A 13,016-nucleotide genomic window follows, 5' to 3' on the forward strand; every position below is an offset into this window, starting at 1 on the left:
TTCAACTTATAAGGGGGGGGGGTCGCACTCAGAGGCTTGCTGTGTGACAGGGGTCACCAGTGCAAAAGGTTTGAGAACCACAGCGCTAGCGGCACCCGTTCTCTCCCGCCTGAAAGGCAGGGCCGTACTGCCGGTGCTGTGCTTACGCTGGGCCCCAGCTTGCCCGTCTTAGTCACAGTATTCGCGTATTTACAGAAGAGAGCTTTAATTTCAGTGACAGAACTTGCGCCGTTAGGGCTGAACCATGAGAAAAGGTGGCACCTGCCACGACGAGCCCCTTACAAAGGAAGCAGAGCGGAGCGGCCCCTCCTCTTCGCCACGAACGGGTGGGAGGGAGATGAATCTTCCCACAGCTAGGTGCATAGAGGCAGGGCCTGCTTCAGGTAGCGATTCCCCCCTCCTCCTTTCCCCGTGAATGGTACCGTCCACTTTCAGGTGACGGCAGGGAGTAAAGAGAGCTGGGTTACAGTTCTCGCGAGAAATAAACTAGGGAGTGAGACGTAGTTGTTGGTTGGCATGGAAACGGCGTTCCCGGATGTACTGTGCACGGGAGCGCAGCGGGGCTGGGAAAGGGGCTCAGGTTGCCAGCCGGCAGAGGGAGGGTAGCGGAGCAGGGCTCGCGCGACCCCGCGCTGAGTCCATTGGTGCAGAGCCTGGCTGCGCTCCGTCTGGGTGAGTGTAGGGGCGGGGCTGCGCATGCTATGGGGCTCGTTAGCTGTGGGCGCTGGTCGGTTGCCCTCCATAGGGCTAGGAGCTGAGGGCCTGTTGGAGGGAGGGCAGGGGTGTTGGAACAGTTTTTATAGTGGGGGTTGCTGAGAGCCATTGAACCAAACTGACAGGTTTCAGAGTAGCAGCCGTGTTACTCTGTATCTGCAAAAAGAAAAGGAGTACTTGTGGCACCTGTGGATGCATCCGATGAAGTGAGCTGTAGCTTAGGAAAGCTTATGCTCAGATAAATTGGTTAGTCTGTAAGGTGCCACAAGCACTTTTTATTGAACCAAACTGTAAATCCTATATATGTTGGAAATCATGTCAAGCCAGGGAGTTCAGTAGCACCCCCAGCCTCCCTGTTATTGCACCTATGGGTAAGGGGAGCGGGGGGGGGCTCCTCCCAAGAGTCTCACCCTTGCTGCGTCCCCTGTAACGGGGCACCATGGGAAGACGAGCTGGGAAATAGCTTGTATCAAAGGCAGCACGTCACCTAAAGCACTGCCTACAAATGGTACATTCTCCAGAGGGGAGCTAACCAGGGCCATACATCCCACTTGTTGCCCCAGGGCAGGCGCTCTGTGCTGCTGGGCTGGAGCAGTGTATTCTGCTGTCTGAGTTTGCACTGTTCCAAATGCACCCACGCACAACGTGGCAGAGCACTGAAGGGGGCCGTGTGGCCAGCGTCGCTTGGCAGCAGCACCCGCTACTAACTTTGAGGGAAGCATGCCTGGGGCCCAGGTATTTCATAGAATCATAGAATATCAGGGTTGGAAGGGACCTCAGGAGGTCATCTAGTCCAACCCCCTGCTCAAAGCAGGACCAATCCCCAATTAAATCATCCCAGCCAGGGCTTTGTCAAGCCTGACCTTAAAAACTTCTAAGGAAGGAGATTCCACCACCTCCCTAGGTAACGCATTCCAGTGTTTCACCACCCTCTTAGTGAAAAAGTTTTTCCTAATATCCAACCTAAACCTCCCCCACTGCAACTTGAGACCATTACTCCTTGTCCTGTCCTCTTCTACCACTGAGAATAGTCTAGAACCATCCTCTCTGGAACCACCTCTCAGGTAGTTGAAAGCAGCTATCAAATCCCCCCTCATTCTTCTCTTCTACAGACTAAACAATCCCAGTTCCCTCAGCCTCTCCTCATAACTCATGTGTTCCAGACCCCTAATCATTTTTGTTGCCCTTCACTGGACTCTCTCCAGTTTATCCACATCCTTCTTGTAGTGTGGGGCCCAAAACTGGAGACAGTACTCCAGATGAGGCCTCACCAATGTCGAATAGAGGGGAACGATCACGTCCCTCGATCTGCTCGCTATGCCCCTACTTATACATCCCAAAATGCCATTGGCCTTCTTGGCAACAAGGGCACACTGCTGACTCATATCCAGCTTCTCGTTCACTGTCACTCCTAGGTCCTTTTCCGCAGAACTGCTGCCTAGCCATTCGGTCCCTAGTCTGTAGCTGTGCATTGGGTTCTTCCGTCCTAAGTGCAGGACCCTGCACTTATCCTTATTGAACCTCATCAGATTTCTTTTGGCCCAATCCTCCAATTTGTCCAGGTCCCTCTGTATCCTATCCCTGCCCTCCAGCGTATCTACCACTCCTCCCAGTTTAGTATCATCCGCAAATTTGCTGAGAGTGCAATCCACACCATCCTCCAGATCATTTATGAAGATATTGAACAAAACCGGCCCCAGGACTGACCCCTGGGGCACTCCACTTGACACCGGCTGCCAACTAGACATGGAGCCATTGATCACTACCCGTTGAGCCCGACAATCTAGCCAACTTTCTACCCACCTTATAGTGCATTCATCCAGCCCATACTTCTTTAACTTGCTGACAAGAATACTGTGGGAGACAGTGTCAAAAGCTTTGCTAAAGTCAAGAAACAATACATCCACTGCTTACCCTTCATCCACAGAACCAGTAATCTCATCATAGAAGGCGATTAGATTAGTCAGGCATGACCTTCCCTTGGTGAATCCATGCTGACTGTTCCTGATCACTTTCCTCTCATGTAAGTGCTTCAGGATTGATTCCTTGAGGACCTGCTCCATGATTTTTCCAGGGACTGAGGTGAGGCTGACTGGCCTGTAGTTCCCAGGATCCTCCTCCTTCCCTTTTTTAAAGATTTGTATCCGGCTGTCTTAAGGAAGAGACTTCCTGGGTGTAAGTTATTCCCTGTTCATGATGGAATAACCAGTACAAGAAGCACTTCAGCTATGTGATGGGCAGTGTCTGACTACATCTGTTGCCTTTGGCTATGTTGTAGCTGTGTTGGTCCTGGATGTGAGAGTGACTAGGTTGGTCAGATAATATCTTTTATTGGACCAGCTTCTGGTGATGAAAGAAACATGCTTCTGAGCTACATGAAGCTCTTCTTTAGGTCTGGGGAAGGTAATCTTTTTAAAAATCATTTTTAAAAATCATTTTTAAAAAGATATCTTTCCCACACCTGAAGAAGAGCACCTTTTAGCTCAAGAGCTGGTCTCTTTCATCACCAGAAGCTAGTCTAATAAAAGATATTGCCACATTTGCATTTTCTCTTACATCTGTTATTAGCATATCTTTCAGGAACCCAAAGAAATGTCTAAAATAGACTCAGATACCTTGTGTCATGTGGATTTACGATCTCACTTTGGATTAATGGCTTGCACCTAGCCATATAGGGAATTTCAGTCCTATTCTTTCCATGCTTCTTGAAAAGAAACAATTTTGAATTGATTGAAAACTTTTGCAAAAGTATCTATGAAGTTTAGTTTTAAAAGTTTTCATTGTTTTATTGGGGCTTTTTCTCCATTTGTTTCTTTTCTTTTCTTCTTTAATGCTCTTTCTTCTTCTTCTTCTTTTTTTTTTTGCCAAATCCCACTCTTTTTTCCATTTGATAACTGAAAAAGGGAGGAAAGAAACTGAAAAATATAAGACACAATTTTTGTTTTAGTGAAAAAACAATTTCTGATGGCCCAAAATGCTCATTTCTTGACTAAGTTTGAGAATTTTTGACCACCTCTGAAAACTAGCTATTAAGAGAACTTGAAAAATATATTTAATTTTTTTAAACTATTTTAGGAAAATATATCTGAAAGAACACAACAGGAGGCAATTATATATGTAAGAAGTTGCAGAAGTTTATGACATGTACTTCTCACCTTTCTGTCTCCCACTACTTCAGTGTTAAATTTGACTTTTCTCTTTTTTCCTATGTCCATTCTCTTGCTAAGTCCTATAATTTCTTACTCTTTAATCAGAGTTTCTTCTATTTGATATCCCCATTGATTAAACTCCTTGTTTTTGCAATAATCATGTCTCGTGTGGATTCACTTTCCATATGTTTTGCAAGGCTCATCATTTATCTCAGGCATTTGGGAAGGATGGTGTCTGAAGGTTTGGGAAGGTTTATCTGGGCTTGGAGTGTGTGCCATTGCTCATCCTCCATAAATAAATAAAATTAACCCGCCATGTACCTACATAATTGTATGAAATGTTTTAATATGAATGTAAATTTAAAGTGTTGAAGCCGAAATACAGGATGGGGAGCCTATTGATTGAATGATTTAAAGCTTTGCAAATCAGAATAAATAAGTACTGTAACTTTCACCTTTCTGACAGGTTTCAGAGTAACAGCCGTGTTAGTCTGTATTCGCAAAAAGAAAAGGAGTACTTGTGGCACCTTAGAGACTAACCAATTTATTTGAGCATAAGCTTTCGTGAGCTACAACTCACTTCATCGGATGCATACTGTGGAAACTGTAGATCTTTTTATATTTTTTATATTTTATACTTTTAAGATCTTTTTATAGACACACAAAGCATAAAAAAATACCTCCTCCCACCCCACTCTCCTGCGGGTAATAGCTTATCTAAAGTGATCCCTCTCCTTACAATGTGTATGATAATCAAGGTGGGCCATTTCCAGCACAAATCCAGGGTTTAACAAGAACGTCTGGGGGCGGGGGGTAGGAAAAAACAAGGGGAAATAGGTTACCTTGCATAATGACTTAGCCACTCCCAGTCTCTATTCAAGCCTAAGTTAATTGTATCCAATTTGCAAATGAATTCCAATTCAACAGTTTCTCGCTGGAGTCTGGATTTGAAGTTTTTTTGTTGTAATATAGTAACTTTCATGTCTGTAATCGCGTGACCAGGGAGATTGAAGTGTTCTCCGACTGGTTTATGAATGTTATAATTCTTGACATCTGATTTGTGTCCATTTATTCTTTTACGTAGAGACTGTCCAGTTTGACCAATGTACATGGCAGAGGGGCATTGCTGGCACATGATGGCATATATCACATTGGTGGATGTGCAGGTGAACGAGCCCCTGAAAGTGTGGCTGAGGTTATTAGGCCCTGTGATGGTGTCCCCTGAATAGATATGTGGGCACAGTTGGTAATGGGCTTTGTTGCCAGGATAGGTTCCTGGGTTAGTGGTTCTGTTGTGCGGTATGTGGTTGCTGGTGAGTATTTGCTTCAGGTTGTGGGGCTGTCTGTAGGCAAGGACTGGCCTGTCTCCCAAGACTTGTGAGAGTGTTGGGTCATCCTTCAGGATAGGTTGTAGATCCTTAATAATGCATTGGAGGGGTTTTAGTTGGGGGCTGAAGGTGACGGCTGGTGGCGTTCTGTTATTTTCCTTTGTTAGGCCTATCCTGTAGTAGGTGACTTCTGGATACTCTTCTGGCTCTGTCAATCTGTTTCTTCACTTCCGCAGGTGTGTATTATAGTTGTAAGAATGCTTGATAGAGATCTTGTAGGTGTTTGTCTCTGTCTGAGGGGTTGGAGCAAATGCCGTTGTATCGCAGAGCTTGGCTGTAGACGATGGATCGTGTGGTGTGGTCAGGGTGAAAGCTGGAGGCATGTAGGTAGGAATAGCGGTCAGTAGGTTTCCGATATAGGGTGGTGTTTATGTGACCATCATTTATTAGCACTGTAGTGTCCAGGAAGTGGATCTCTTGTGTGGACTGGACCAGGCTGAGATTGATGGTGGGATGGAAATTGTTGAAATCATGATGGAATTCCTCAAGGGCTGCTTTTCCATGGGTACAGATGATGGAGATGTCATCAATATAGCGCAAGTAGAGTAGGGGCGTTAGGGGACGAGAGCTGAGGAAGCGTTGTTCTAAGTCAGCCATAAAAATGTTGGCATACTGTGGGGCCATGCGGGTACCCATAGCAGTGCCGCTGATCTGAAGGTATACATTGTCCCCAAATGTAAAATAGTTATGGGTAAGGACAAAGTCACAAAGTTGAGCCACCAGGTTAGCCGTGACATTATCGGGGATAGTGTTCTTGATGGCTTGTAGTCCATCTTTGTGTGGAATGTTGGTGTAGAGGGCTTCTACCTCCATAGTGGCCAGGATGGTATTATTAGGAAGATCACTGATGGATTGTAGTTTCCTCAGGAAGTCAGTGCTGTCTCGAAGGTAGCTGGGAGTGCTGGTGGCGTAGGGCCTGAGGAGGGAGTCTACATAGCCAGACAATCCCGCTGTCAGGGTGCCAATGCCTGAGATGATGGGGCACCCAGGATTTCCAGGTTTATGGATCTTGGGTAGTAGATAGAATATCCCAGGTCGGGGCTCCAGGGGTGTGTCTGTGCGGATTTGATCTTGTGCTTTTTCAGGGAGTTTCTTGAGCAAATGCTGTAGTTTCTTTTGGTAACTCTCAGTGGGATCAGAGGGTAATGGCTTGTGGAAAGTGGTGTTGGAGAGCTGCCGAACAGCCTCTTGTTCATATTCTGACCTATTCATGATGACAACAGCACCTCCATTGTCAGCCTTTTTACAAATCTTGGGAGACAGGCCAGTCCTTGCTTACAGACAGCCCCACAGCCTGAAGCAAATACTCACCAGCAACCACATACCGCACAAGAGAACCACTAACCCAGGAACCTATCCTTGCAACAAAGCCCGTTGCCAACTGTGCCCACATATCTATTCAGGGGACACCATCACAGGGCCTAATAACCTCAGCCACACTTTCAGGGGCTCGTTCACCTGCACATCTACCAATGTGATATATGCCATCATGTGCCAGCAATCATAGAATCATAGAATATCAGGGTTGGAAGGGACCTCAGGAGGTCATCTAGTCCAACCCCCTGCTCAAAAGCAAGACAAATCCCTAATTAAATCATCCCAGCCAGGGCTTTGTCAAGCCTGACCTTAAAAACTTCTAAGGAAGGAGATTCCACCACCTCCCTAGGCAACGCATTCCAGTGTTTCACCACCCTCCTAGTGAAAAAGTTTTTCCTAATATCCAACCTAAACCTCCCCCACTGCAACTTGAGACCATTACTCCTTGTCCTGTCCTCTTCTACCACTGAGAATAGTCTAGAACCATCCTCTCTGGAACCACCTCTCAGGTAGTTGAAAGCAGCTATCAAATCCCCCCTCATTCTTCTCTTCTGCAGACTAAACAATCCCAGTTCCCTCAGCCTCTCCTCATAACTCATGTGTTCCAGACCCCTAATCATTTTTGTTGCCCTTTGCTGGACTCTTTCCAATTTATCCACATCCTTCTTGTAGTGTGGGGCCCAAAACTGGAGACAGTACTCCAGATGAGGCCTCGCCAATGTCGAATAGAGGGGGACGATCATGTCCCTCGATCTGCTCGCTATGCCCCTACTTATACATCCCAAAATGCCATTGGCCTTCTTGGCAACAAGGGCACACTGCTGACTCATATCCAGCTTCTCGTCCACTGTCACCCCTAGGTCCTTTTCTGCAGAACTGCTTCCCAGCCATTCAGTTCCTAGTCTGTAGCTGTGCATTGGGTTCTTCCGTCCTAAGTGCAGGACCCTGCACTTATCCTTATTGAACCTCATCAGATTTCTTTTGGCCCAATCCTCCAATTTGTCTAGGTCCCTCTGTATCCTATCCCTGCCCTCCAGCATATCTACCACTCCTCCCAGTTTAGTATCATCTGCAAATTTGCTGAGAGTGCAATCCACACCATCCTCCAGATCATTTATGAAGATATTGAACAAAACCGGCCCCAGGACCGACCCTTGGGGCACTCCACTTGACACCGGCTGCCAACTAGACATGGAGCCATTGATCACTACCCGTTGAGCCCGACAATCTAGCCAACCTTCTACCCACCTTATAGTGCATTCATCCAGCCTGTACTTCTTTAACTTGCTGACAAGAATACTGTGGGAGACAGTGTCAAAAGCTTTGCTAAAGTCAAGAAACAATACATCCACTGCTTTCCCTTCATCCACAGAACCAGTAATCTCATCATAGAAGGCGATTAGATTAGTCAGGCATGACCTTCCCTTGGTGAATCCATGCTGACTGTTCCTGATCACTTTCCTCTCATGTAAGTGCTTCAGGATTGATTCTTTGAGGACCTGCTCCATGATTTTTCCGGGGACTGAATTGAGGCTGACTGGCCTGTAGTTCCCAGGATCTTCCTTCTTCCCTTTTTTAAAGATTGGCACTACATTAGTCTTTTTCCAGTCGTCCGGGACTTCCCCCGTTCGCCACGAGTTTTCAAAGATAATGGCCAATGGCTCTTCAATCACAGCCGCCAGTTCCTTTAGCACTCTTGGCTGCAACTCGTCCGGCCCCATGGACTTGTGCACGTCCAGCTTTTCTAAATAGTCCCTAACCACCTCTTTCTCCACAGAGGGCTGGTCATCTATACCCCATGTTGTGATGCCCAGCGCAGCAGTCTGGGAGCTGACCTTGTTAGTGAAGACCGAGGCAAAAAAAGCAATGCCCCACTGCCATGTATATTGGTCAAACTGGACAGTCTCTACGTAAAAGAATAAATGGACACAAATCAGATGTCAAGAATTATAACATTCATAAACCAGTCGGAGAACACTTCAATCTCTCTGGTCATGCGATTAGACATGAAAGTTGCTATATTACAACAAAAAAAACTTCAAATCCAGACTCCAGTGAGAAACTGTTGAATTGGAATTCGTTTGCAAATTGGATACAATTAACTTAGGCTTGAATAGAGACTGGGAGTGGCTAAGTCATTATGCAAGGTAACCTATTTCCCCTTGTTTTTTCCTACCCCCCGCCCCCAGACGTTCTTGTTAAACCCTGGATTTGTTCTGGAAATGGCCCAACTTGATTATCATACACATTGTAAGGAGAGTGATCACTTTAGATAAGCTATTACCAGCAGGAGAGTGGGGTGGGAGGAGGTATTTTTTTATGCTTTGTGTGTATATAAAAAGATCTTCTACACTTTCCACAGTATGCATCCGATGAAGTGAGCTGTAGCTCACGAAAGCTTATGCTCAAATAAATTGGTTAGTCTCTAAGGTGCCACAAGTACTCCTTTATTGTATACATTGTATATAAAGATTGTATAATTTGTTAGGGGTAGGACTTCTAGATTTGTTTAATTTGTTGCCTAAGCCTTATGGGGTTTTTTGTTTAATAAATAAGCTATTGATATGTGGTAGCATTTGTTGTTCTCTATTTGTCCATTTTAGATCACAATGGATATTACAAGGGGAAACTTGGATGAAATTTCAAGGCCTGCATCTAGCTCAAGAGCGCACCCTGTAAGCAGAGCTTTAAGTGCATCTTTGGAGGTTCTAACACCAGAGCCAGGCTTGTCAAAGGTATGAGCTTTGGCAGGTCAGAACCTCTGTGTGTCTCATTTTTCCCTATCTATAAAATGAAAAGAATAAACCTTTGTAAAATATTTATAAAGTGCTTTATGGATTAAAATTGATATGTAAATACTAGTGAGTATTATCATAGAAAGTCACTTAAAATGCAGTTCTAGTTTCAAGAGTGAGTGTGTGTACACAGGTCAGCTCTTTGTATGTATTTAGAGTGATATTTGCTTACTTTAATGACTTACATACATCTGTACTACTTTTTCCCCTCTGTTAGCCTAGATCATATTCTGTTTTATGCACCACCAGTCAAATTGTTAACTAAATTCTTCCCTCAATTAAACCTTTGTTACCCCATTGATAACAGGAAGGTTTCACAGATATAACTTGGGACAGAGTTTATGATGGTTCGTGGGGTACCCAGAACTGTGAATCACCTTGTTAAAACCTCCCCCCCCCCATCCCCCGCCTCCAGTGTGAGGGAGACTTTCTTGTGCTTAATTGGATATTAGCTCTTTGACACCAGCAGCCTGTTAGCTGCCCAAACAAAGTCCTCTAGGCTATGTCAGCCCTTACTTTGCCTTGCAGATTATGAATAGGTGCACCCCAGTCCCTGAGCCCCTTTTCAGTGTTCCCCTGTAGTGTCCAGCCCCTTATCCGCTGAACACTCACAGAAATATCAGGGAACAGTGTACACACCTTCTTGAAAAAAAAAACAACAACAAGAGTACTTGTGGCACCTTAGAGACGAACAAATTTATTAGAGCGTAAGCTTTCATGGGCTACAGCCCACTTCATCGGATGCATTGAATGGAACATACAGTAAGAAGATATATATAAAATATACACATACATACAGAGAAGGTGGAATTTGCCATGCAAACTGTAAGAGACTAATTAATTAAGATGAGCTATCAGCAGGAGAAAAAAAAATTTGTAGTGATAATCAAGATGGCCCATTTAGACAGTTGACAAGAAGGTGTGAGGATACTTTACTTAGGGAAATAGATTCAATATGTGTAATGACCCAGCCACTCCCAGGCTTTATTCAAACCCAGGTTAATGGTATTTAGTTTGCATATTAATTCAAGCTCAGCAGTTTCTTGTTGGAGTCTGTTTCTGAAGCTTTTCTGTTGCAGAATTGCCACCCTTAAGTCTTTTACTGAGTGGCCAGAGAGGCTGAAGTGTTCTCCTACCGGTTTTTGAATGTTGTGACTCCTGATGTCAGATTTGTGTCCATTTATTCTTTTGCGTAGAGACTGTCCGGTTTGGCCAATGTACATGGCAGAGGGGCATTGCTGGCACATGATGGCATATATCCCATTAGTAGATGTGCAAGTGAACGAGCCCCTGATGGCGTGGCTAAAGTGATTAGGTCCTATGTTGGTGTCACTTGAATAAATATGTGGACAGAGTTGGCATCGGGCTTTGTTGCAAGATTAGGTTCCTGGGTTAGTGTTTTTGTTGTGTGGTGTGTGGTTGCTGGAGAATATTTGCTTCAGGTTGGGGGGCTATCTGTAAGCGAGGACTGACTGGTTTGTCTCCCAAGATCTGTGAGAGTGAGGAATCATTTTTCAGGATAGGTTGCAGATCTTTGATGATGCGCTGGAGAGGTTTTAGTTGGGGGCTGAAGGTGACAGCTCTTGAATGATTCAACTCAGGATCATCTCTTTGTATAGTATCACAGCACTCAGAGATATATTTTTAGTGAAAACCACGATACATTTATTATCAAAGATTTGAGATTCAGGTGATAGTGAGTAAAAATAATAGAAACAAAAGGAATGTATACAACAAAATCATAGCATGATTTCTAAAGACTAAACTTAATAGACTAACCTTCTATCTATAGAAGTTTATTTCACCCCAAATGTCCTTTGCAGCATTTCAGCCGAGGTTAGTTGTGATCCCGTTTTCCAGAATGTAATTGCACTGCCTGATTACTTCCTAAGTGCAGGATAAAGGGATGTCTTCCTTACCTTCTCCTTCTGTCCCCCGAAGTTCATAGCCTGTACCCTGAGTCAGGATAACCCTCAGTAGTTTATTCTCCAGTGTGCTGCCTTCCTGTTGATTTCACATCCCTCCACCTGTTGACTTTGTATGGAAATGTGGCTTCCACTGTGTCGGCTTACAATGCTCAGTTTACATGCTGACAGAGAGAAGAATAAACATCTTTCCTCTGGCAAACAGAAAACTTGTTTGTCAGCTCTGCCTTGATACAGGCTGTCACACGGTCTGGAGTGGCTCATGACCGTGAGTGCCTACCTCAGGACAGAGTGTCAGAAACAGGGAAGACATTCCAAACTGATGGTATGTTCTATAATTAGATTTCACCAACCAAGTAACAAATGTGAACTCCTGGATCATTATAGCAGTCTTACTGTGAAGTCACAGACAGTCCCCTTATGCTCTCCAGTCTATCTTGCTACCAAGGCAAGCTGGATTTAGTGATTAAGTGGTCACTCTCACCAAAAATCACACAATATTCAGGTTGCTTCCAGTCCCCAAGAGACCAGTCACTTACCTTAGATCAGTTGGTACCCTAATTCTTACACCAAAGACACTGCCTGTAGCCAATCCTGTCATAAACTATCTACAGGTTTATTATCTAGGAAAAAGACTTAAGTTATTTACAGGTTAAAGCAAGCTAATATGCGCACTAATGAGTTGCAGTTTAAAACCTAGGAGTGACAGAGTTGTAGTGATCTGTCCATTCAAAATGTCTTTCAGTGCAAACCCAAGGATAACCCTGGGGGTTCTCTTACTTCAGTTTAAATTTTCTGGCCCTGTGAGAGTTCAAACAGCAAAGAGATGAAAAATTCTCCTGTGACCCTGTTTTATCTTTTACAGTTAGGCCTAAACGACAGAGTTAGGCTGATTTACGTCGACATAACTATGTTAGTGTCTACACTAAAATTTTGCTCCTGCTGATGTAACTTGCCCGCTATGCCAACTTAACTCCACCTCCACAAGTGGCGTAAAGTTTAGATTGACATCGACTATTAGTGGCCTCCAGGAGGTGTCCCACCTTGACCACTCTTGTCACCGTTTTGAACTCTGCTGCCCAGTGGCCAGGTACACAGGAAGCTGCCTCTCCTCTTTAAAGACGTGTGAATTTTTGAAATGGCATTTCATGTTTGCTCAGCTTGGAGAGCTCACATAGCAGTTCTCAAGCAAACCTGGCAACTTCCCAGCTGACCATGCCGGTTCCACACTGCAGATGCACTCCTGTCTGGAGTACACAAGAGGTGTTTGATCTCCTGAATCTGTGGGGAGAAGAGGCTGTGCAGACACAGCTCCAATCCCGCCAGCAGATCGCTCAGATCATGGCGGAGGAGGAGGGCTATAAGAGGGAGCAGCAGCAGTGCCGCATGAAAGCCAAGGAGATGCAGCTGGCAAACCAGAAGGCAAGGGAGGTTAATAATTGCTCTGGTGCGGAGTCATAGACCTGCTGCTTTTACACAGAGCTGCATACCATCCTCGGACAACACCCCTCTCCCCCCACAAAGAGTCCCATGGATAGTTAGGAAGCGTTACAGGCCTCCACTGTGAACAGCAAAGAACAAGAGGAATATCAGGAACAGGGGACTGACAAATCCAGCTGTGCAGCAAGCCAGGACATGTTTTTGAGTCCTGTGCAGTCCAGCCAGTCCTTACAGCCCAGGACAGGCGAGCATGATGCAGGGAAAGGAACCTTTGGTAAGTATGCAGTT

At 45.1% G+C, this 13,016-nt stretch overlaps 1 protein-coding gene across 4 annotated transcripts in view; it reads left to right on the plus strand.

Annotated features, from left to right (window-relative positions):
* Positions 1-228: 228 nt before the first annotated feature.
* The window catches only part of FSIP1 (fibrous sheath interacting protein 1), a 195,352-nt gene continuing 182,564 nt past the window's right edge, over positions 229-13,016 (plus strand). For 3 of the 4 annotated variants that reach the window (XM_048853119.2, XM_048853124.2, XM_048853125.2), the window contains exons 1-2: positions 229-672; positions 9,172-9,303. In XM_048853119.2, the coding sequence (XP_048709076.2) occupies positions 9,178-9,303 (126 nt within the window). In that variant the 5' untranslated portion in view covers positions 229-672; positions 9,172-9,177. Of the gene's footprint in view, positions 673-9,171; positions 9,304-11,541; positions 13,003-13,016 lie in introns of those variants that run through there. The other variant, XM_048853123.2, reaches the window with a different exon arrangement.

This window comes from Caretta caretta, chromosome 6 (assembly GCF_965140235.1).
Source record: "Caretta caretta isolate rCarCar2 chromosome 6, rCarCar1.hap1, whole genome shotgun sequence".
Taxonomy (NCBI): domain Eukaryota; kingdom Metazoa; phylum Chordata; order Testudines; family Cheloniidae; genus Caretta; species Caretta caretta.